The 20715-nt window shown below is 48.9% G+C and overlaps 1 protein-coding gene and 3 long non-coding RNA genes across 5 annotated transcripts; 1 reads left to right on the forward strand and 3 right to left on the reverse strand.

Moving 5' to 3' along the window:
* Nucleotides 1-8399: 8399 nt before the first annotated feature.
* Nucleotides 8400-13765, reverse strand: LOC309534575. Its single transcript, XR_014220792.1, has 3 exons — nt 13635-13765; nt 9076-9123; nt 8400-8953 (listed from the first exon to the last, which is right to left on the reverse strand). It is a non-coding gene; the product is annotated as an uncharacterized lncRNA (long non-coding RNA).
* Nucleotides 9590-15083, forward strand: DMRTA2 (DMRT like family A2). 2 transcript variants are annotated; one of them, XM_082226748.1, is made up of 3 exons: nt 10162-10290; nt 10824-11308; nt 12817-15083. In XM_082226748.1, exons 1-3 carry the CDS (start codon nt 10262-10264, stop codon nt 13905-13907), a joined length of 1605 nt encoding a protein of 534 aa, XP_082082874.1. In that variant the 5' UTR covers nt 10162-10261; the 3' UTR covers nt 13908-15083. The 2 variants fall into 2 exon arrangements, with proteins under 2 accessions (XP_082082873.1, XP_082082874.1); XM_082226747.1 differs by lacking the exon at nt 10824-11308 and having other exon boundaries at nt 9590-10290.
* On the reverse strand, nt 14521-15560 carry LOC309534567. Its single transcript, XR_014220777.1, has 2 exons — nt 15378-15560; nt 14521-15051 (listed from the first exon to the last, which is right to left on the reverse strand). It is a non-coding gene; the product is annotated as an uncharacterized lncRNA (long non-coding RNA).
* Nucleotides 15561-17989: 2429 nt separating this feature from the next.
* Nucleotides 17990-19805, reverse strand: LOC309534684. Its single transcript, XR_014220837.1, has 2 exons — nt 19476-19805; nt 17990-18535 (listed from the first exon to the last, which is right to left on the reverse strand). It is a non-coding gene; the product is annotated as an uncharacterized lncRNA (long non-coding RNA).
* Between the last annotated feature and the right edge of the window lie 910 nt (nt 19806-20715).

Genomic DNA, 20715 nt, shown 5'->3' on the forward strand with positions numbered 1-20715 from the left:
AAGGCCAGTCTGATTGGCTGTTTCTGGTGACATTTCTTGGACTAGCGCCGAAAGTTCAAGGGAGGCACCAAGCAGTTCCCGACCTAGAGGCTTGTGAGTTGCCCCTGGAGGGAAGAGCGCTCGGCCCCAATGGAAGCCCGAGGCGCCCCCCGCGCGCTCTCTGCCCAGGCCGGCCCAAGTTCTCGCTTCAAGTGAGTGGAAATCAAACGGGCACGGAAGGAGGCATTTCTGCTGCCACGTTCTGGGAGAACCATCGCCTCTCTTTCCCCATCCCAAGGGGTTTCTGTAGATTGGCAAATGGAGGTAACCGGCTGTGAAGTGAAGGTCTAACGTTTCCATTATCCCCAGAAATGGGTCTACGTGACACTGGCCCGAGCCCCGTTGTTGCCAACAGAGCAATATTTGTCAGAGTTTAGTTTTTTAATGTAGGAAGAGGGACTAAGTCAAACGTGAAATTGATGATCATGTAACGACCACAAAAAAGCATTCCAACACTAAAACTGGCCGCCTTACCAGTGAACTGAAAGATAGTCAAGCTAACGCCGATTTTAAAAACAATTAGTGGGATGTCAGAGGATTGGGAAATTACAGACCTGCCAGTGTAAACATCTGTTCTTCGGGAAATGATGCGAACCATAATTCAAGATACAGAAGAAGAAGCCTTGTGGAGGAAGAATTAGCAAGGCTTCTGCAAAAGGATTATTTGTGTGTGCCAACAAATATGTGAGTGGGAAGTAATCTGATAGAAATTGTGAATTTAGGCATGCAGAGAGAGAGAAAACTTTGGGTCCAGTGTTAGCCATACTTGAAGTAGACTCGTTGAATTAAGGGAGTTGGAGATGATCATTTAGGTTTTTCAGTCTCCCGGTACTTCCGAGTAAATTTAGCAGCATGGGATAATAAGCTTGGTCATCTCGCGGATTAGTCTCGGTTAAAGAACAGGAAGCGGAGGACTGGAATTAATGGACCATTTGCACAATGAAGAGATGCGAACATTAGGATCTCTCAGGGATCTGTATTGGAACCGGTGCTATTTAACGTGTACTACAAGATCTGAAGTCAACAACGAGTAACTATTGATGATCGGGAAAGCGCCGGCTTTTGATTTCTAAAGCAATCGTTAGAAACTGGACAAATGAACAGTAAAAATCGCAAATGAGATTTGCCACTAAATGTAAAGAGATGCACACTGGGGCAAAACCCAAAACTTCAAATATGACATCATATGATGACATCGAAACTGATCGTCACTTTCCAGAAAAAAATAATATTGGAGCTGTGGTGCACTGCTCAGTGAAAATATTAACTAAGCATTCAATGGAGATAGGGAAAAGATAAAATCCATCTCGGAAATGGATTGAAAATAAAGCCACCAGACTTATATAAGACCCTTACATAAAAATCATGGGACCAGGTATTTGATTTATTTCGTACAATTATGAAAAAAGCACATCCCAATTTATCGAGGTGTTAGGAAACATTATCTACAAGGAAAGCGTTTGGCTTTTTTTTTTTAAGAGAGTGCTAAGTGGGCGCATGACAGAGGTTGATAAAATCATGAATGGTTTTGTAGAAAGGAAGGGAGAATTTCCCCTTCCTCTCTAAGAATGCTAGAACTCGGGGTCAACCAAAGACATGGTTGTTTGACGGTAGAGCAAGACAGCGCTTCTTCACACCACACATAATTAGCTGGTGGAATTCGCTGCCACGAGATGTGGCCACAACCTCTGGCTTAGAAGGCGATTAGGCAGAGTCCTGGAGGCCTGCCAAGGTTTTTAGCCAGGAAAGTTAAATCCAGTTCAAAGGCAATATAGCTCGGAATAATGGTTGCAGGTGGGGTGGGCCAGCTTGTGAACTTCCTTGATGCGCTGGGTGAAAGCAGGTGTTGGACCAGGAGGGTTGTTTGCTGTGCTGGGTTCCAGATTAAGTGAAAGGCTAGGCTCTTTGACTGAAGGGCTGAACCACGAGGCTACCTGCAACCACCCCATAGACTATTTTACGCAGAGCTATTCCGGGTACAGCCAGCCAGTGGGTCTGCTTGGGCAAAGGTTTCTCAGGGCGATTGCTCTGGGTAGGTTTCATGTTGGAGGGGGGGGCAGGCTTCATGTTAGGGGTGGCAGAACCTCAGTTATTTTTATTTATTTACTTGATTTGCTACGGCTCTGGAGCAATCATCCTAACTTGAGTTCCCGATCTAATTGCTCTCCCGTGGGCATCCCAAAACCGATGGGGTCAGCAAACACGGCTCACCCCCGCCCCAGACATATAGGGAAATGACCTGAGAATGAGATTTCGAGCTGTATTGAGGGGAGGGGCTTGTGACTCCTAAAAGTCAAGGGGGTTGGCAACCATAAACCATGTCTAACTCAAGTCACAGGCGACTGGCTATCCCCGTGCGAAGCAACATTTGTCCGGAAGTCTGGATGGATGAAGAGTTGGAGGGTTCATTCAGAGCCAAGCCACTGAGGGTGCTAAGTGATCCTACGCATCCCAGTGGAAACGTTTCTAGTCCTCATTGAGATCAGATGGACTTGATTTTGGCAAAATACCACAGACACCAAGTTTAAGACCGGTTGCCTGCCTATCAGACTAAATAACACCATGATCTTAATGACCCTGTGGTCGGGGCTTCTTGAGAAGAAGAGGAACGTCTGGCAGTCAGAAAGGTTCAGAGAACTGTAGAGTTGGAAGGGACCACGAGGGTCATCTAGTCCAACCCCTTGCAATACAAGTACAGTACAGGATTCTTTTGCCCAGCGTCGTTAGCAGTAGGGGGGCGCACGGGCTCCGCTTCCCACGCTGGTCCCCTCCCCACGTGCATGCGCCGATCCCTTCCGAAGTCAGCCCCATCGTGCAGTCACCCACCAATCTAGGGAGGAGTAGGTAATGCTTCAGAAACTTGAAAACGGGCTTTTACAAATTAATTAATTAATCCATTTATTTTGCCATATATAGAAACCTAAGATTAAACCAAAAATGTTTCCAATCTCATGTCTGTGTTAGATTAACTGAACTTCCAGATTGGAAGAAGCGTCGATGGGAAGGGATATTTATTTATTTATTTAGAAAGACGCGAGGGAAAGGAGGGGGGCGGGTAGGGTAATTTTCATTCTTGTAATATTGGTTTGGGGATAATTACTTTTAATGTCAAAAAGATTTAGTTTAATATCATCTCTATTAGGCTGCTGGGCGGATAATTAAAAGTGAAGCGGATAGCAGGAGGGAAAACAGATGGGATTTGCTTACTTTGATTCAGTAGGTAAATAATGAAAAAGTCAGTGGCAAAAACCCCTCGAACAATTGAAACCTTAAAGATCACTAACATTATTGGAAGCACTTGCAAAGTGCCTCCTTGAAGAGTAGCCGGATAAATATATACCAAACGAGAACTATATTTCTGTAGAAAGCTCGTTTCTGCTCCCCGCCTCCTGTGCAAGAGATGCCCTCCTCCCCCCACCACGATTAGACAGCAGAAATAATATTTTAATTACGATTTTGTTCTCGTAAATAGGAATTTGGTTCCATGATCGGAAATTCTGTCCAAAATGCTAACTGGCACTTTTAATATATATATATATATATTATAATAAATCATAATTTCAGCTTTCTAGGCGCTGTATAATGGAAAGTTCAACAAAAGCACCAAAAAGAAGAAAAGAAAAGAAAAAGCGGTACGGCGGAGGATATTTTTAAAAGGGCTGCATCTGTAAGTCCTGGCGAGAAATAATTGTAACGATGACGGCGGCGGCGAAAATCACCACAATAATCATAATCGAGTAAGAACCTGGGAAGGGCAGGATTTTAGCTCGGCCCTAGTTAAGGCAACCGACTTGGGCGTCGGCAATGAACAGGACTTCCCTAAAGAAAATATGTATACTAAGCGGACGTTCGATCGTACCCCAGAGAGGGGAAGAAAGGGGAGAATGAAGAAGCATATACATGTGCTTAACGCGATTTATAAAAACATCAGAAACGCACGTGTCTCCCAAGTGCTTTATAAGCGTGATAATGCTTTGCACATCAGCTTAGAGGTCTTTGGACCGTGGATAAAAACAAAATAAACCCTAATAATAATTCAGATGTTATTCATGAGTGTGCTTTAAAAACAACAGCAATATGACAACAAATATAATATTGCATAATACCCCATTTTTATTGTTGACGAATGCGCTTGTTGTACGTTCATGTGAAAAGCGAAAAACGTTTTATTTATTTGTTAAAAATGAAATCCAACTTAGTAGCCTGTCTTTTCCAGCTGGCACCCGCCCACCCCAATATCAACGCAAGAGTTATATGTTTCGCTTCCCGACTGGACTTTTCTCCCAGCCCTTTCCGATCCAGTCCACCAGATACCATTTTTTTAATTGCCTGAAATCGGCCCCACTGGCAGGGGCTCCGGAGGATCTGGAGAGACGCGGAGGCTTGGTTGGGTTTTGTTCTCCCCGAGACCAACCCACCCCCGTCCGCCCCCGGGGACTCCCCCTCCCTCTTTCACCCGAGGAAGCAGAGAGCCGGCCTGCCTGTCTGTCTGTCTGTCTGTTTGTTGCCGCCCCGCGAAAGCTCCTGCCTGGATCCGCCAGGGTGCTTTCCGCACCTTCTTGTCAAGTTCAATTAGCTCCCGATCTTTTCAGCTAAAAGGACCAGCTCTGCTGCCCGGCAGGGATCCGGGCGCTGATTCATCCCGAGAGCTAGCGGTGTAGTCGCCTCTGGGCCCGCACTTTCTCGGCCTCCCCCTAGCAGTCCAGCCCAGCCCCTGTTCCTTTTGCTCGGGGACCTCATTGCAGGCATGACCAAGAAGGAGCAGATGAGCTTAGAGCAGCGGGCAAAGGATGCTCCTAAGGAAATAAGAAGGGTTGAAGGGAGAAAAACTCAGCCACACACCCAGAAGCCAATGATTTTACGCCTCCCCCCCCCCGGAAGCTCCTAGCGAAGGAGAGCTCCATTTTTTTTGGGCAGTGTTGGTGTGTGGAGGGGCTGAAAGAGGGCTGCTTTCAGGCTGAGGGGCAAGATCTGGTGTGGGGCAAAGGCGTCTACGCCTCCTGTGCCTTCTCTGGAGACAGAGATGGTTAGAGAGCCAGCGTTAGTCCTGCTCAGAGCAAACTCGTTGAAATCAATGGGCATGACTGAATGAGGGCCGTCGATTCAAGAGGTTCTGCTCTGAGTTGGATGTAACTCATTAGCTGGAAGGAAGGGGAATGAGAAACAGCAGTGAGAGCAAAGAACCACAGCGCCAAACCAGCGCCCGGAGAGAAAGGTCAATTTCCTGCGATCCAAAGCGATACTGCCGCCGCCTCCCGGCTTGTAATACTAGCAGATCTCAAACTTTGTGCGCCTGTTCCCAGCTCTGCCACGCGGAATTTTAAGGGACTCGAGCAGCCGAGCGATGTCACAGGAGGAGCGTGGCCTGAATTCGACGGTGCTTTGGGAAATGACACGGGTTAGTAAGACGTTCAGGGTAATGAAAACAAGCGCGAGAGAGAAAGTAAAGCTAGCCTTTGTTTAAGAAGACCCAGAAGCGACCCAAACCGGAGTCCCTCTGGTTTAAGCTCGCTGAGGACTTGGCATGCAGTGGTTTGTGGATCGCACCCTAAAGGGGGCACATTTCCTTCGAAGCAGCTACGTTTGTTGGGATGTTGAACGATTCGCTGCGTCGCAAAGTGTGCTAAGGTTCCGGGTATTAACGCTCCAGTCAAGCGCTTGAAAACTCTCCTCGCTTGAGTAACTGCAACTAACGACAAGTTTGCATAAGATGGGAAGGACCAATAATGCGTTAAGTTCCTATTGTGGGGAAGGGGAGGGGGCGTGTGCGTGGAGCAGAGGGAAGAGGCGGGCATCGCTGGTTTGTGCGATAACCTTAGCAGGGTCTCCACGATCCTGACGCCTCGGAGACTAGGAAGGGGGAGATCGGGGCTCTTTCCACTCCAAGGCGCACGAAGACTGCACCCGAGGACCAAAGAGACGCCTCGAACTGCTTTTAAGTTTCCTTTAAGAACAACACACACACACACAAGCACAGCAAGCCAAGTTAGCTGTCACATAAACAGTAGTTGTGTCAGAGTTGGAAACACCCCAGTCCAAGGAAACTGCACACAAGCGACCAACGTAACAAAAAGCAGCAGGAGTCTGTTCTTTCTTGCTTGCTTGTTTGCTTGGCGTTTATTACAAATTATTTATTGGTGATACCATTTCTTCGCTTCCTGAGAGGAAAAAGTTAAAATGGGGGTCCAAGAGACGCACAGTTAGGTCACTAGTTCCCACGCAGAGCCCACGCCAGCCCAACCCAAGGGGCACGCGTGCTGTGGGGGAAAGAACTGAGGGTATCTTGAGAAACAATCAAATCCCTCTGAGGGGTTCCTTCTGGGTATTCCTGAGGATTTCATCGCAAAGTCCCGGTGGTAGAATATTGTGTCAACTCCACTACCCAACCCCGCACCCCTAAAAGCGAGTCTGATTTCAGAGATTTGTATTAAAATCAATGATGCTGACTATTTCGTCTAAAGCATTCGGAGATAAACATTTTTAAGACTGAAACATTCAGATTTTATATTGTTCGTTCCTCGGGGCAGGGATCTCTTTTTTCTTTTTCGTTTGTTGTAAAGTCGTAGCAGCGATAACAAAATGAAAAACAGAAAACTGCACTTAGACGACACTGTATCGTCTGGTAACGGTAAAACGACGGATAAATATATGTCTCTCTCACACACCAGTTTTCTACCAGTAGGAAGGTGCGTGCGCGCGTGTGTGTGTAGAAAAGCCAATTAAAGTCTTAACGTCTATACGAGCACATAAGAGTGATGGGTAAGTATATCGGTGTACATATATGAAAAAGGAAAACATACACATGCGCCGCCGCGCGCGATCGGTAAACTAGTTAAGCCGTGGTGCTTTAGCTTAAAAAGTGTCTTAAATCCAAGGCCCTTCCGCCTTTTTGTTTTGGTGGTGGATCGCGTGACAGATCGTTCAGCTTGAGATCTAAAACACTTATTTGGAAACAATTTCAATGTCAATCAGCGTGACTTGTTCCAACTTGACATGTTTAGCACCGGTAGGCCATAAAAGTATTTCCCTTCATTATTCTTTCTGGTTAGCATATTGATTTAGTGAAGACATGCATAATTTCTTTCTTTTAATATACCTCATTTCTGTTATAAAATTATATTTCACTACATATAATGCCATGAGCTTTACATTTCTCACAGTCAACACATCTATACATCTATGTCTTAATAAAGTTAGCTTTTCTATTGCATGTACTTTTGTGTGCGCGCGCCTTACATATGGTTTAGCCTAGCTATAATTTTTAAAAGCCATGTACACAACTTCTCAAAAATTTCCCAGAAACCATGCATTTAAAAAATATAAAAGTCAAAGTCAGATCCTGACTCCTCTCTTAAACACAAGATAACGAGAAAGTGTGTAAAGTCCCCGAGCAACGGAAACTCTCCTAGCTCTGTAACTGAACCAACCTTGCACAGATTTCAGACGTTGCTTACAAGCCTTAATTAGGAAATTCTTCCCCGGAAACCATCCCAAGTTTGTACTAGACATCTCTTGAGGGCAAAACTAGGGGAGCACGCCGTGCATACGAGAGACTGGCTGCCTGGTCCAACTCAGCAGCTCCCTAGAACTGATCCATTTAATTGATCCACGAAGCTTGTCGCTTTCCAAAAAGCGCCGCGCCTTGATGGAGCAGTTAACTCACTCGGGCCCTTGAAATGACAAGTAGGAGGTCAGCAAGAAATCGCAGCCCCAACTTTGCTCCCCCCGCCACTTCCAACATACACACTTTGGAGGTGCGGGCAAGCAGGGCGCTGAGAACTTCCAGCAAAAAAGAGAGAGAGAGAAATAAATGACGGGACGGGGCGTGAAAAAGACCGCTTCCTCCTGCTGGAGAGGAAACACAATGGGAACTGCCAGTCCTTGCCAGCCAAGCAAATTCTTGCACCGTCCCCCGAAGCCAAGACGTCTCCTTCGGCGGGAACGAAAGAGGAGCTCTGGCTTGAGCAAACGGATCCTGAGCGGAGGGAGGCCTGAAATCGAGACCGAAGGAAGGTGCTCTCGGCAACACCTCTCCCCCCCCCCCTCGTGCAACGGGTTGGGGTATTGGTTCCCTAAAACTGGGGGTTGCTTTTCCCCCAAACGGGATTTCAGGGGGAGAGTTTTGCCTTCATTTAATTTAGATCATTCTAAAGCTTCTTGAATGAAGGCAGCAAAGGAGCGGGTTCAGCGTTACAAATGAAAGAGCAGCGCCTGAACCTCATTTTGCCAGGACAGATAGAAGCAAACATTGCCTGAAACAAACATGTGCGGGACACCGCGTTTTTCGAAAAGCGGGTGGGGAAAAAGCTCCATCCAAAGCAGTCGGCTCTTTCCCCTTTCTCTTGGGAACGGAACAGGGCTTTAAAAGATACTTCCCAAAGCACGCGAAATGCAGGTTCCCACCCGCCCCACTTTGCAAATATTTCAAAAATATTCAGTTATATTTAAAGTGCGTTGCTGCCAGGCCCACTCTAAAGTCTCAAACGGTTTTTGTGGATGCCTGATTTATTGCAGTTGAGCGTAAAGCAGCAAATGACATAAGGAGTCGGTTCAAGGGACCGGGGTTATTGCTGTGAACGATTCCAAAGCCTTCTTCCCCTTGGGATGGCGAGGACCGCTGCCTGGCCCAGCGGAGCCTCGACAGAGATCCAGGTGGGAGCCAGTTGCATGGCTTTCACGCAACTTCCTTCCAGGAACCTCTCTTCAAACCAAGCAGGTCCCAAGGAGTGTGACGTCAGCCACCGTCGCTTAAGTCGACGATATTCGGAAACAAAACAATATTATAAATGCGAACGACTCCGGTGATAGCGGCCTTAATTGCTCACGGATCGATTCCCCGTTTTAATTGTCCCAATGGAAAGTCAGAAATATTCCTGATTGAATTTTTAATTAAACAAACAACCAATAATTGAATCTGAGGAAAGAAAAAAAGAGACCTTCCAGAAATATAAAGTTGCTAGTGCCGCCGGCTCGTCTCACCCCCCATTTATTTATTTATTTATTGGTTTCCCAAGTAATAAAACATAAAAATCGTACCTCTCATATATCTCCTTGCGCTGCAGTCGCCTGGATAAGGAAAGGCACCTGCGAAAGTAGAATGCGCAAGAGAAAACAAAAGTTAGTCTGTGCTCTCAGATAAAATCACCAGCAGGACTTTCAATTGAACTGTCAAGTTTCCACAAGCGACTTCCTCCCTCCTCCCCACCTTTGACAAGTGATACGGTGCACCCCTAGAAAACCTGAAGCGCAGAGCGCGCGATCGTTTGGCACAGCCAACTACTGCTTTTAAGTGGATTTTAACGAAGTACCAGACAATGAGGTATCGGGAAAATTTTACACACAGACACAGCACGCGAGAGAGAGAAGGGGAGAAAGAGGGAGAGAAATGGAAACTATTTGTCGGCGTTTCTCCCCAATGCTACTCCCCACCCCCACTTTTGGACCCTTCTAGCCCTCCCCCCCTCCTTCTTTAAAACAGTTTACTTGAAAGAAGCTTCGGGTGGACACTGTAGACATCCGGCCGGCCAATCAGAGAGGCGCTTTCTTCCCCTGGCCAATAGCGGGCGTCACATTGTTGTCAAATGTTGTCTAATGGAAACGTAAGGAGCAACAATAGAGCGAGCGCTCGCGGGCGGCTCGGCGAAGATTTCTATCTCTTGGCAACTCTCGCCCTCTTTAGTGTCACACATGCAAAGTTGCGGCTAAGGAAGGGGGGGACCGCGCTGGGCTCTGCCGTCTGCAGAAGGGAGATCTGGCCGACGGGCTGGCGGGCTTTTCTTCCAGAGGGAGGGAGAGGCGGAGAGAGGGGACGCGGGGAGGCTGAGAGGCGCTGCTGGGCGCGGGTCGGGAAGTTGGAAGTTGCTGCGCTCGGGAGCGCGAAGGATCCCCGGGCGGTTGTGTCTCCCTGGCGCTGCCGGTCGGGGCTGTGGGGCTGCGGCGAGGGAGCCGCCGAGCTCTCCTTGGACAGGGCGCTGGTTTTGTTATGTCTCCAGGGGCTTGTGTACGCTTCAGCCGGGACCGTGTTTTGTAACATTGGCAAGCGCTTGGGCGCAGCTGTCTCCTTTCGCACCAAGGCGCCGCCGCCGCCGCCGCTTGTTAGAGGGGGCGCTCGCTGTTGCCATTGTCCTGGCGGAGTCTCAATCGCAACTTTCCGCAGGAGAAGAAACCCGCAAGAACTAGGGGAACAGGGTCCGACTGCGCTTTGCAGAGAGGCCGAGGAGAGATGGATTGGTTGTCATTTCGGTGGCTCAGGTACTTTAGGGCTTTATCGGAAGCCACGGTTTCCTCCGCCCGGGGATTTTAATTTGTGCGGTGGGGATTACGGCAGAAAAGGAAGGAAGGGCCGCGACCACTTTGTGTTGACGCGTTGGAAAAGTAAACCAGATTTCCTTTCGCCTAGAGTTAGTTAAGCGGATCATTTACTGGGGGAAGGAAAGGCTGGAAAGTTCCAGGTATTTTACCGTAGTTAGGAAACCTGCCTAGACAGTGCAAATTGCCCAGTACTGCATGACAGTTGCTGTCGGAGGGTTTCGTGTCAGGCTATCTGGAGGTTTAGAAAACACCCAGGTTTGTTTGTTTTTTTGGAGGGGGCAGTGGCGGCGAGAGGGGCGTAATTCTGGAAAGGGCCCGGGTGTTGACAGAGCAGCTAGTCCGAGGGGCGTTCGGTCGCGTGTAACCCGCCCGTGTAACTCCGAGAGCGCCTTTGGGAAGCTGCTGCGCTCTTGCGCGCCTGGGGCTTCCCCGGGAGCCCATCTCTGAGCGTGTCGGTTCTGCTTCCCCGTCAGGATGGAGCTGAGGTCTGAGATGCCCAGCGTGCCCTCGGCGCCCGCTCCGGTGCCGCCCAGCTCGGTGGCGGCGGCCGCGGCCGCAGCGGCGGCCAGCCTGCCGGTGAGCGTGGCCGGGAGCCTCCTCCGGGCGCCGCCGCTGCTCCTGCGCGCGGCCGAGAAGTACCCCCGCACGCCCAAGTGCGCCCGCTGCCGCAACCACGGCGTGGTCTCTGCGCTCAAGGGCCACAAGCGCTACTGCCGCTGGAAGGACTGCCTGTGCGCCAAGTGCACGCTCATCGCCGAGCGCCAGCGCGTCATGGCCGCCCAGGTGGCGCTGCGCCGGCAGCAGGCGCAGGAGGAGAACGAGGCCCGCGAGCTGCAGCTGCTCTACGGCACCGCCGAGGGGCTGGCCCTGGCCGCCGCCAACGGCATCATCCCGCCGCGGCCCGCCTACGAGGTCTTCGGCTCGGTGTGCAGCGCAGACGGAGGCACGGGGGGCTCAGGTGAGCAGGCACCGATTCCGCCACCTTGGCTGGCCACGAGCGCCCGTCCCCCGCGGGGCACTAAGGGGAGTAAGCCAGGGGCCAGGGAGTAAGTCTCGCCGACCTCAGGGGGGCTTACTTCCCAAGAAACACGCCCGGAATCTCACTGGTTTAAGCGGGGCGGAGAAGGGGAGTCCGCTGAACCTCAATATAATGTCCAGAACAAAGCTGACTTCAGCCGAGCGAGCAGAAATACAACTCTCACCCACTTTCATATGTCCAGCTACTCAAGCACCATTTCTCAAATCCTTCCATTCTTCGCCGTTCCTTCGCTTTTTCTACCTTTGCCTCTACACTTCTTCAAGTCACTCCTGGACATACACAAACAACAGTTCTGAATCTCCTTCCTCCCCTCCCTATTTCCACCACTTAGCACCCTTTGCTCTCATTTCTCCACCCATTCTCACTCCATTTCGCTCTCCACACATCGCACTTATCTGTCCCATGCACCCACGAACAACGCATATTTCAATCCTGTACTGCTTGTTGGAATTAAGTCCCAGTGATTTCAGTGGGAGACAATTTTACCCAAGCTGTTTATGATAGATAGGATGTTACCAGGTTGCTTATAAATGTGGTCCATTGGAAACAACGGGTCTTATTTCCAAGCCCAAACTGAGGCATATATATTCCTCTTGTCTTTTATATACTCTGTCAAGCTCAGAAACACTTTTAAACTTTCCTTCTCCATACTTATTCCCCGTCTACCCATCTGTACATGTATTTACACCCCACCCACAATTCCTTCCTTCCAGACCCATCTATGACCAGGGGTTACGGTCTCTATTGTGGACCCATTTTATGGCTTGAAGCCTCTGTTTATGCAGAAGCAAACAGGGGTCATTTGGACTTATTTCCAGGTAAGTGGGTTTAGGATTGCCACATTGTAAGCGATCTCTCTGGGACAGGGAGCTCCGACAGCAACGCGCATCAGCCTCGCATTAGTTCTTTGCTCGACTTCTAGGGGAAGGCTCTCCTGCTGCCTCAGCCAAAGGAGATTGCGAGAGAAAATGGCGCCCTCTACCGACCCCCCAGCGATCCGACCCTGCTAAAGAGGTGCCAGGTGGTGTGGCGAGCAGGGGCCTGGTTTGCTAAACTGGCTCGGCAAAGGGGGCCAAGAAAGGTGCTTTGGCTGGTCACCAAGCGGCGCCTGGCAAATTGCGGGGTGTGGATGAGGAATAAGAGCTGCAGGATAGGCAGCACTTTATGCACCCACTTCCCCGGGGTGTGTGAGCCCCACATAAGTCAGTGGGGCTTATTTCTGTGTTGACATGTATAGGGTTGGCAGGGCAAGTGCTGAAGTGAATTAATCAGGCTGGTGGGCAGATGCCTGGAGACGTGCGTGTCCCCTTGCGGGGTGTGTGTAGTGAGTCCAGTTTGGGCAGGCTGCATGCTTCTCCGAATGGAGCTCCCCGGCTGCGAGGCTCACGCCGTCTCTCTCCCTCTCTCTTTCTGTCTCCCCTCGGCAGAGGTCAAGCTGCAGAAGTTCGACCTGTTCCCCAAGACACTGCTGACCACCCGGGCCGCCACCCCGCAGCAGGCCAAGCCCCTGTCTCCGGACGGCACGGACGGCGCACCGGGCACCTCGTCCCCGGAGGCGGCCCGCCACGGCTGCGGCTCGGGCTCGGAGAACGGCGACGGCGAGTCCTCGCTCAGCTCGCCCGTCTCGAAGGGCGCCAAGGACGGCTGCGCGGCCGAGGAGGAGAGCCCCGGCTCCATCAGCCCGCTGGGCTCCGACTCGGGCTGCTCCGAGGCGGAGCGCGAAGAAGCGGGCGCCCCTTCGCCCGGGCTGGCGGCGGCCGTAGCGGCGGCCGGAGGCAGCCGGCAGCAGCGGACGCCCTTGGACATCCTGACGCGCGTCTTTCCCGCCCACAAGCGCAGCGTGCTGGAGCTGGTCCTGGCCGGCTGCGGCGGGGACGTGGTGCAGGCCATCGAGCAGATCCTCAACAACCACCACCATCACCACCGCGGGGCGGGCAGTCCCGGCCAAGGCCTCGCCGTCGCGGCAGCCGCCGCCGCCTCAGGACTGAGCTCCGCGGGGCCCGAAAAGGCGAGCGACGAGAGCTGGGCTCGGGCTGCCGGGGACACGACGACAGGGCCTCTGGGCGGCCTGCAGCCTTCGCCCGCCGGCGCCGCCGCTCACCACCGCCCCCTGCTGGCCGGCGCCATGACGCCCGCCATCGGCGCGCTGGGCAGCCGCTCGGCCTTCTCGCCCCTGCAGCCCAACGCCACCCACTTCGGCGCGGCGGCGGCGGCCGAGGCCAGCGCCTACCCTCTGGGCACGCACCTGGGGCTGAGCCCGCTGCGCCTGGCCTACTCAGCGGCGGCGGCGCACAGCCGGGGCCTGGCCTTCATGACGCCTTACTCCACAGCCGGGCTCATGCCCACGCTGGGCTTCCGGCCGCCCATGGAGTACGCCTTCAGCGACCTCATGAGGGACAGATCCGCGGCCGCCGCCGCTGCAGCAGCCGCTGCCGCCGCCGCCAGTGCGCACAAGGAGCAGGCCTACCCCAACGGGCTCTACGGGCCCTTAGTCAACAGCGCCCCAGAGAAGCAGTAGGCCAGGCCCAGGACAAGGCCGCGCACCCCACACGAACCCCGGGCCTGCTTATTATACACGTGTATATATACATGCTTCGAAGAAAGATAGACTGTGCCGACACCAACGGAAGGGAGGAGGAGATCCATGCCTTCAGCCCACGGGCTGAGTGACATAGGCCTGACCAAGAGTTTTATATCCCCAGGGATCGCAGCAGTTCTTAAAATATAATTTACACTCGGATGTTAAACGCATTGCTCTGAAAGTAGTTCTCTGGGAAGTAAATCAGCGGAGTTACTTACAGGTTTAAGCTTGGAGGCGAGGCTGCCATAGGAATCCTGGCACGTCCCGTTTCGTCTGCGTAGGAGCCAGTATAAAGAAGGCAGTTTGGGGTGGGAGGTTTAGGAAGCGATTTAGAGCAGGTGGGGTTGTTTTCAAAAGATTGGCGGCTGCAAACGCCAGTAAAATGCATTCGGACACCAGTTGCTCGGAATTATTTCCATTGCCTTCTTCCCCAAGCCCTGAGTTCCGAGTAGTTTCTGGGTTGTCAGGATTTCGTTTCACCCTGTTCGTTGCAACGAAAACTGGTCAAATATGTGGGAGATACTTCTAGGTGTACTGAAGTTTTTTGTCCCCCCCCCAAAGGCGTATTTCCATTGTTATAAAGTTGTCAGCCATTTTTATCTTTTTGCTTATGCCCATAAATAAGCATGGATATTCCTCTTGGTGCGTTGTGAGATTGATATATATATGTATATACATACCGAGATATATACACATATATACCAGCAAGTGTATAGTATAATGTTATCAAATGGAAATCTTAAGTTATTAATGTAATTTGTAGGTGATTTTAGTATTATCGGTAAATTAAAAAGTTAGTTTTCAGTTTAAAACACACCAAGCATAGAGATTAAATATATTGTAAATAATTTTAACGCTTCTTTTTATTCACTCACTGAGAGGGGAAAGATACGATTTGTAAATAAATAAAGTTGAAAAGTAGATATATTTGCAATTGTTCTTTGGACTCAATCCAAAGCCTGTGCTTGACACCGTTTTAATGCGTGACCCGCAAGAAAAAAGATATTGGTTCCAGTGTAGCAAACTTCTTGCTGTTTCAAAAAGTTTTTGTCTTTTTCGCTGTTTTCATTTCATATAAATCCTAGAAATAAATGTTATTTTGTATTAAAAGTAGCCTTCTCAATAGCTCCTGCTGTTTTTATTTTTTATTTATTTTAAGGGTGTGGGGTTTTTTGCAGTATTTTGGTATGCTTTCCTAATGCAAGTTAGTGCAAAGTTGTAGTAATTTCTGATGCTTAACTGACCTGTTTAAAGCGATTGCCCTGAGCGGACTCTCAGACATTCTTCCAAAACGGTTAACTAACATACCGTGCTTGCAATAGACGTTCACAGGAAAAGCTGTAAACCTTATACACTCCAGTACACAGTTCGGCGGTTAAACACACACGACCAGAAATAATATATTACCTTGGTTCTTCTTTTTAATGGATTTGGGACGAAGTAACGGGTGCTGTTTTGAAAAGGTATTTTAAGTTTTATTGATCTGTTTCGAATGCTAAATTCAGAGACTGCGATCCTAAACACACGCGCTGGGAACTGATTCGGATTCAGTCAACGGGACCCTCTTAATGTCATTGTCAACGCGCCTTGTGCACCCAACTTCGCGGTGGATTGCGCATAATTTTCCTTTAATCGTATTGCCGATTTCTGTAAGGAGTTGGTGGTTAAATTCTGCCTGTTAAAAATGCTAATTGGATTGACTGTAGCAAGAGGGTAGATACTCATTGTTTTTATTTACTTTTTTTTAAATTAAATGCGCCTAGTGAGAATCTTCCGCAGCTCAAGGAGGAATATCTGCTAGATTTCAGGAGAGAAAGCTTCCCTTTTCTTTGATCGACCAATCGCCTAGTTATTCTTCGGGTGAAATTGACCAACACCCGATACAAAGCACGCTTAACTTGGAAGTTTATTCAAGTCAGCCGACAGTGTATTCAGTGGGAAGCAAAAGAAGTGTGAAACGAGGAAACGAATTTAGTTTTCAGTCATTTGTTGAGGAGTGGGAGTTTTGGAGAAATATACACAAATCAATCCTAACTGCCTTTCTTGGGAAGTAAATTTAGTATTTTATATGTTCTAAAACTCACGGAGGAATGAGGAGACCTGGGAACCGGACTCTGTTTAACTGGCCGGCAAGGATGACGGCGAGCAACAGAGCTCTTAGGAATTTCTTACTGTACCTCTAGAATGGCAGTGCTTATATAGGAGGGATTTTCTTTTCTACCCTGGAGAGTGTTTGGCCCAGGAAAACTATTACTCACAAAGAACAAGTTCAGTGCATGGTTGAATTAAGACTGTAAAAGCTCCTAAAATTGGTTGGTATGGAAACCTAATCCCACCCAACTGTTCTGTAGCGCAGCTGGACTGTTTACTTTCTCACTTCAAATATAACTGTGTAAACATTGGCTTAAAACTGACAGCTCTGCTCCTATAACCAGTTAATATATTGGGGTGGAGGGGTGAAAATTTGGATTCCTTAGTGGTTATTGGAAGAAGACATGGTAATAAATAATAGTGATGATGATGATGATGATAATTATTAGTGGTAGTAAAAAGGGGGTTAAAAGAAACACACCTCCAGACAATTGCATTTCTCCCCCCTTCTTCCGTGATTTCTTAAACGCGGTTGAACGGCCTTTGTTGTGTATTTAAAAATTATATTCGAGTTAATTCTTTGACCCCTGCGCCAACCCTTAACGGCGGCCAAATCAATAGCACAAGGGAAAGGTGTTTTTTTTCCCTTTAAAAAATAAATAAGTCTCAGGTTCCGAAAGTGGTTGAAACGTAATATTACTACACCAAAACGGTTTAATAATGAAGGGCTTTAATAGTGAGCTAATTTGATTGAGTTTCCTAATTCCACTTTAATTGGAAAAAAGGAGTTGTCTGTTCGGTTATAATGTGACAGGGTTATGGGAGGGGATGGGGCGGGCGGGGACCAGAGAGAAAAAGATGGACTTCGTGCGACAGAGTAAATCTCTGCGCGCTCTCTCTCTCTCTCTCTCTCTCTCTCTCTCTCTCTCTGTGTGTGTGTGTGTATAGAGAGCCGTCTGATTTTTCTGGGGTCTGGGATTAAGAGGAGTGGGGCTAACAGAGGATTTTTCTACTTAAGGAAATGAGGTGGACACAATTGTCACTTTCCAGCTGCGGAGAGCGAGCCCCAGTAGCCGCTCACGATTTAAACGCCTCCCGCCACACACGGCATTCCTTGCAAAGAGAATGAGCTGAATACAGTATATTCTTTGAGTTTCTTTCTCGGAACACGTTTTTCCTCAAGTTTCTCAGTGACGCATCTGTACAAAGTTTTGAAGGGACCTCCGAGGTCATCTAATCAAACCTTTTAAATCTGGGATTTCATGGGATTAAACTGCCTAGACGTCTATAAATGTACAGTGGTCCCAAGGCGTCAAAAGGCCCTCCAGTAGCCAACGTGGCGCCCTCCGTGCATGGGCTTTCCAGGATCTTGGGGGGGGCAGAACCGACGTGATTGGTCAGTTTGTTAAGTATTTCTATTGTTTTACTTGATCCAGAGAGTGGCAACTAGCTCCACCCCCTGCTACGCCCATACCTCCGCATGTTGTGGATCCCAACTTCCATCATCTCCAGTCAGCACTTTCGCTACCCCTTATCTATTTACTTGGTACATTTATACCCCATTTTTCTTCCAAGGAGCTCAAGATGGTGTGCTTCTCCTCGCCTCCATTTTATCCTAACAAGAAGCTTTTGAGGTAGGTCAGGCTAAGCGATGGTGATTGGTCCAAGCATGGTCACTCAGTGGGCTTCGTAGCTGAGTGGAGATTTGAACCTGGTCTTTCAGGTCCTAGTCCAACGCTCTAACCACCACACCTCACTGGTTCTCTGCCCTGCTCTAGTCATACAGCCTAGAGCCAGGGGTGTGGCCAACTTGAATAAAATATTGAGGGGGGGGAGGGATAGGTAAGCCCTGTTTGCATAATCAAATCACAATATGGGGTGCATGCACACCATTTGAATGGCAATGCCCATCTGCTTTGGGCAGGGGAGGCTTTGTCAAATATTTTATTGGGGGGGGCGCAAAGGGGAGTTGGCTCCTATGCCCAGAGTCCCAATACAAGCACAACCCCACAATAGTAGGCAAGGAGCAGAGAGGCAACTGCAGAGCAAACACTTCAAATTACTCAAGAAGGAGCCACTCCACTCGGTGGAGTGAAATACCCTTCCTCACTCTTGAATTTGAAGGGGCGTGGGTGGGATGGGTGACATGACAAAACCCACTCCACACCACAAACATGGCAGCCAATCTGATCGTGAACATGAGAACGAACACAGTCCCTGCCCCCAGGCTGCCAAATAAAGGAGACTTTGCCGCTTGGCCTTGCAAAAATCAACCAAACTGGAAGCATTTTCGCTTTGTGTCCAAATTAAAATCCTTGTCCTTCCTTCTAAAGTCTTGCTCAATTGTTGTCCTCTCCATAGTTTGAATGGTTCCATGAGCAACATTAAATAGTAGTCTATTTTCCTCTCAATTGGCCAGTATAAAGAGCAGATGAACTGCTTGTTTCCCCTTGGGATCCCTTGAGTCTCCTAAACTGTAAGCGACATAAGAACATCATTGTAGGGCAACACACTGGGGGAAAGGACAATGTGGTGTTGAGAACCAGGCTATGGCTAGAAGGCAGGAAAAGGGAACCTGTGCCCCTCTCAAGGTTACTGGACTGCAATTCCTATCACCCCTGACCTTTGGTGATGCTGGCTGGGGCTTATGGGAGTCCAGCACCATATAGGGAACAGTTCCCCCATCCCTTGATGTAGGGTATGAGCTATTTCTTTATCACATTTATATACCAGCTTCTCCCCCTCCCCCCAATGATCTCAAGGTGGTGTACATGGTTCTCCCCTCCCCATTTTATCATCACAATAACCCTGTGGGATGGACTAGGCCGAGAGACAGTGACTGACCCAAGGTCTCTCACTGAGCTTCATGGCTGAGTGGGGATTTGAACCCTGGTCTCCAAGGTCACAGTTCATCATTCTATTACATCACACCAGTCATGTCATAGGACCAAACCACGGGTCACATCAGTTGCTTATCTCTCATATTTATCTAGCCAGTAGTTTATGTATATTTCTTCTTGCTCTCCATCTCGGGGGGCAGGGGTGTATCTGAAGGTGTTCTTGACGGGCAGGGCAGGTCATTCTCCCCAGGGATGTAGTCTAAAAGCTACTAAAATTCCTCCTCTGCTCCCCCCGCCCCATAAATAGATTGCTGGCAGTTGAGTAAAATTAAACAAAGCAAGTATAAATAATTTGTAAAATGGAGAGGCAGTGTGCCAGCATTTGCAAACTTTCTGTTAATTAAAATCTTAATCCGCTCAGTTGCATTTTCATTGTTTGGCTGTGTATTGAGAGTGGGGCACGTCCAGGAGGTTTATTATCTGCCCTGGTTGCTTAATAGAAATCAACCCTAATCCACAGCATAATAAAGATAACATTATACTAACAATTTAGTGGCAAAATGACATTTCTCACCAAAGCAAACATCTTTCCTCCTCACCCTCAGGTTGGTTAAAGGAGGAAAGGGCAGAGGGTAACCACAGCACAGGTCCCCTTCAGAGGTTAACTTGTACAATGACAAGTTTGGGGAAACCAATTGGCCTATCCCCAAGCCAGGATTTTTATAGGCTAATTGTGGTTATTTACTAGTGAAAGGCCACAACTCAGCATATGCTCAGAGTCACCCCCCCTCTATACTTTATTAAACACATGGAGCAGCCCAGTCCAGAATGGCCTGCTTGTAAGGGAACTCTATATTTGGGCACATTTATTTATGAATACAGGATTTACTCCATGATTTTTAGAAAAAAAAATCAGAATAAATGATGTGTGTTTCCTGGTTTAAGGTGTTGTCCTCTCCATAGTTTCATTTTCTTCTGTGATCAACGTTACAGAGTGCTTTCCTACGGTATTTGCCCTGCAGCTTCATTTTCCATAGGAAAAAGCATTTGCTAACCTTTGAATGCCCCCCCCAACCACCACCTTGACTTACTGCTAAAATATTGCTTAATTTTGAATTTCCATGTCATAGTTTAACAAATGCAATGCAATGCTTTATACTGAAGTGTAGGAAACATGGATAAAACTGCTGATAAACAACAAATACATAATATATGAAGAAGTCCTTGCCCCAAAGAAGTGCTTAAAGGTAAAGGTAAAGGTACCCCTGACCATTAGGTCCAGTCGTGGCCGACTCTGGGGTTGCGGCGCTCATCTCGCTTTATTTGCCGAGGGAGCCAGCGTGCTTAGGAAGAGCTAAAAGGCTGCTTATCTGAATATGGCATCTCCTTCTCCCACCTCCTATATAACCAACTCAGCCAATTGAACATGAATACGGTATATTCAGCTGCATGTCTCTACACAGGCTCTCCAGAGTTTCAGCTGGAGGTCTTTCTCATCATCTGAAGCTCAGGGATGGGGATCCTATGATCCTTCAGATGTTGTTGGACTCCAACTCCCATCACCCACAGCCAGCATGGCTAACAATCAGGGGTGATGGGAGTTGTAGTCCAACAATATTTGGCAGGCCACAGGTTCTTATCATCGGCTTTGACTGGAGATGTTAGAGATCTACGACATTTTGCATGAAAAGCCTGTGCTCCACCATGGGGCAATGGTCCCTTCCTCTCGAGCAGGCATGGTCAAACTTGGCCCTCCAAATGTTTTGGGACTACAATTCCCACCATCCCTGATCACTGGTCCTGTTAGCTAGGGA

This window comes from Podarcis vaucheri, assembly GCF_965113315.1.
Source record: "Podarcis vaucheri genome assembly, chromosome: 6".
In the NCBI taxonomy this organism is placed as follows: Eukaryota; Metazoa; Chordata; class Lepidosauria; order Squamata; family Lacertidae; genus Podarcis; species Podarcis vaucheri.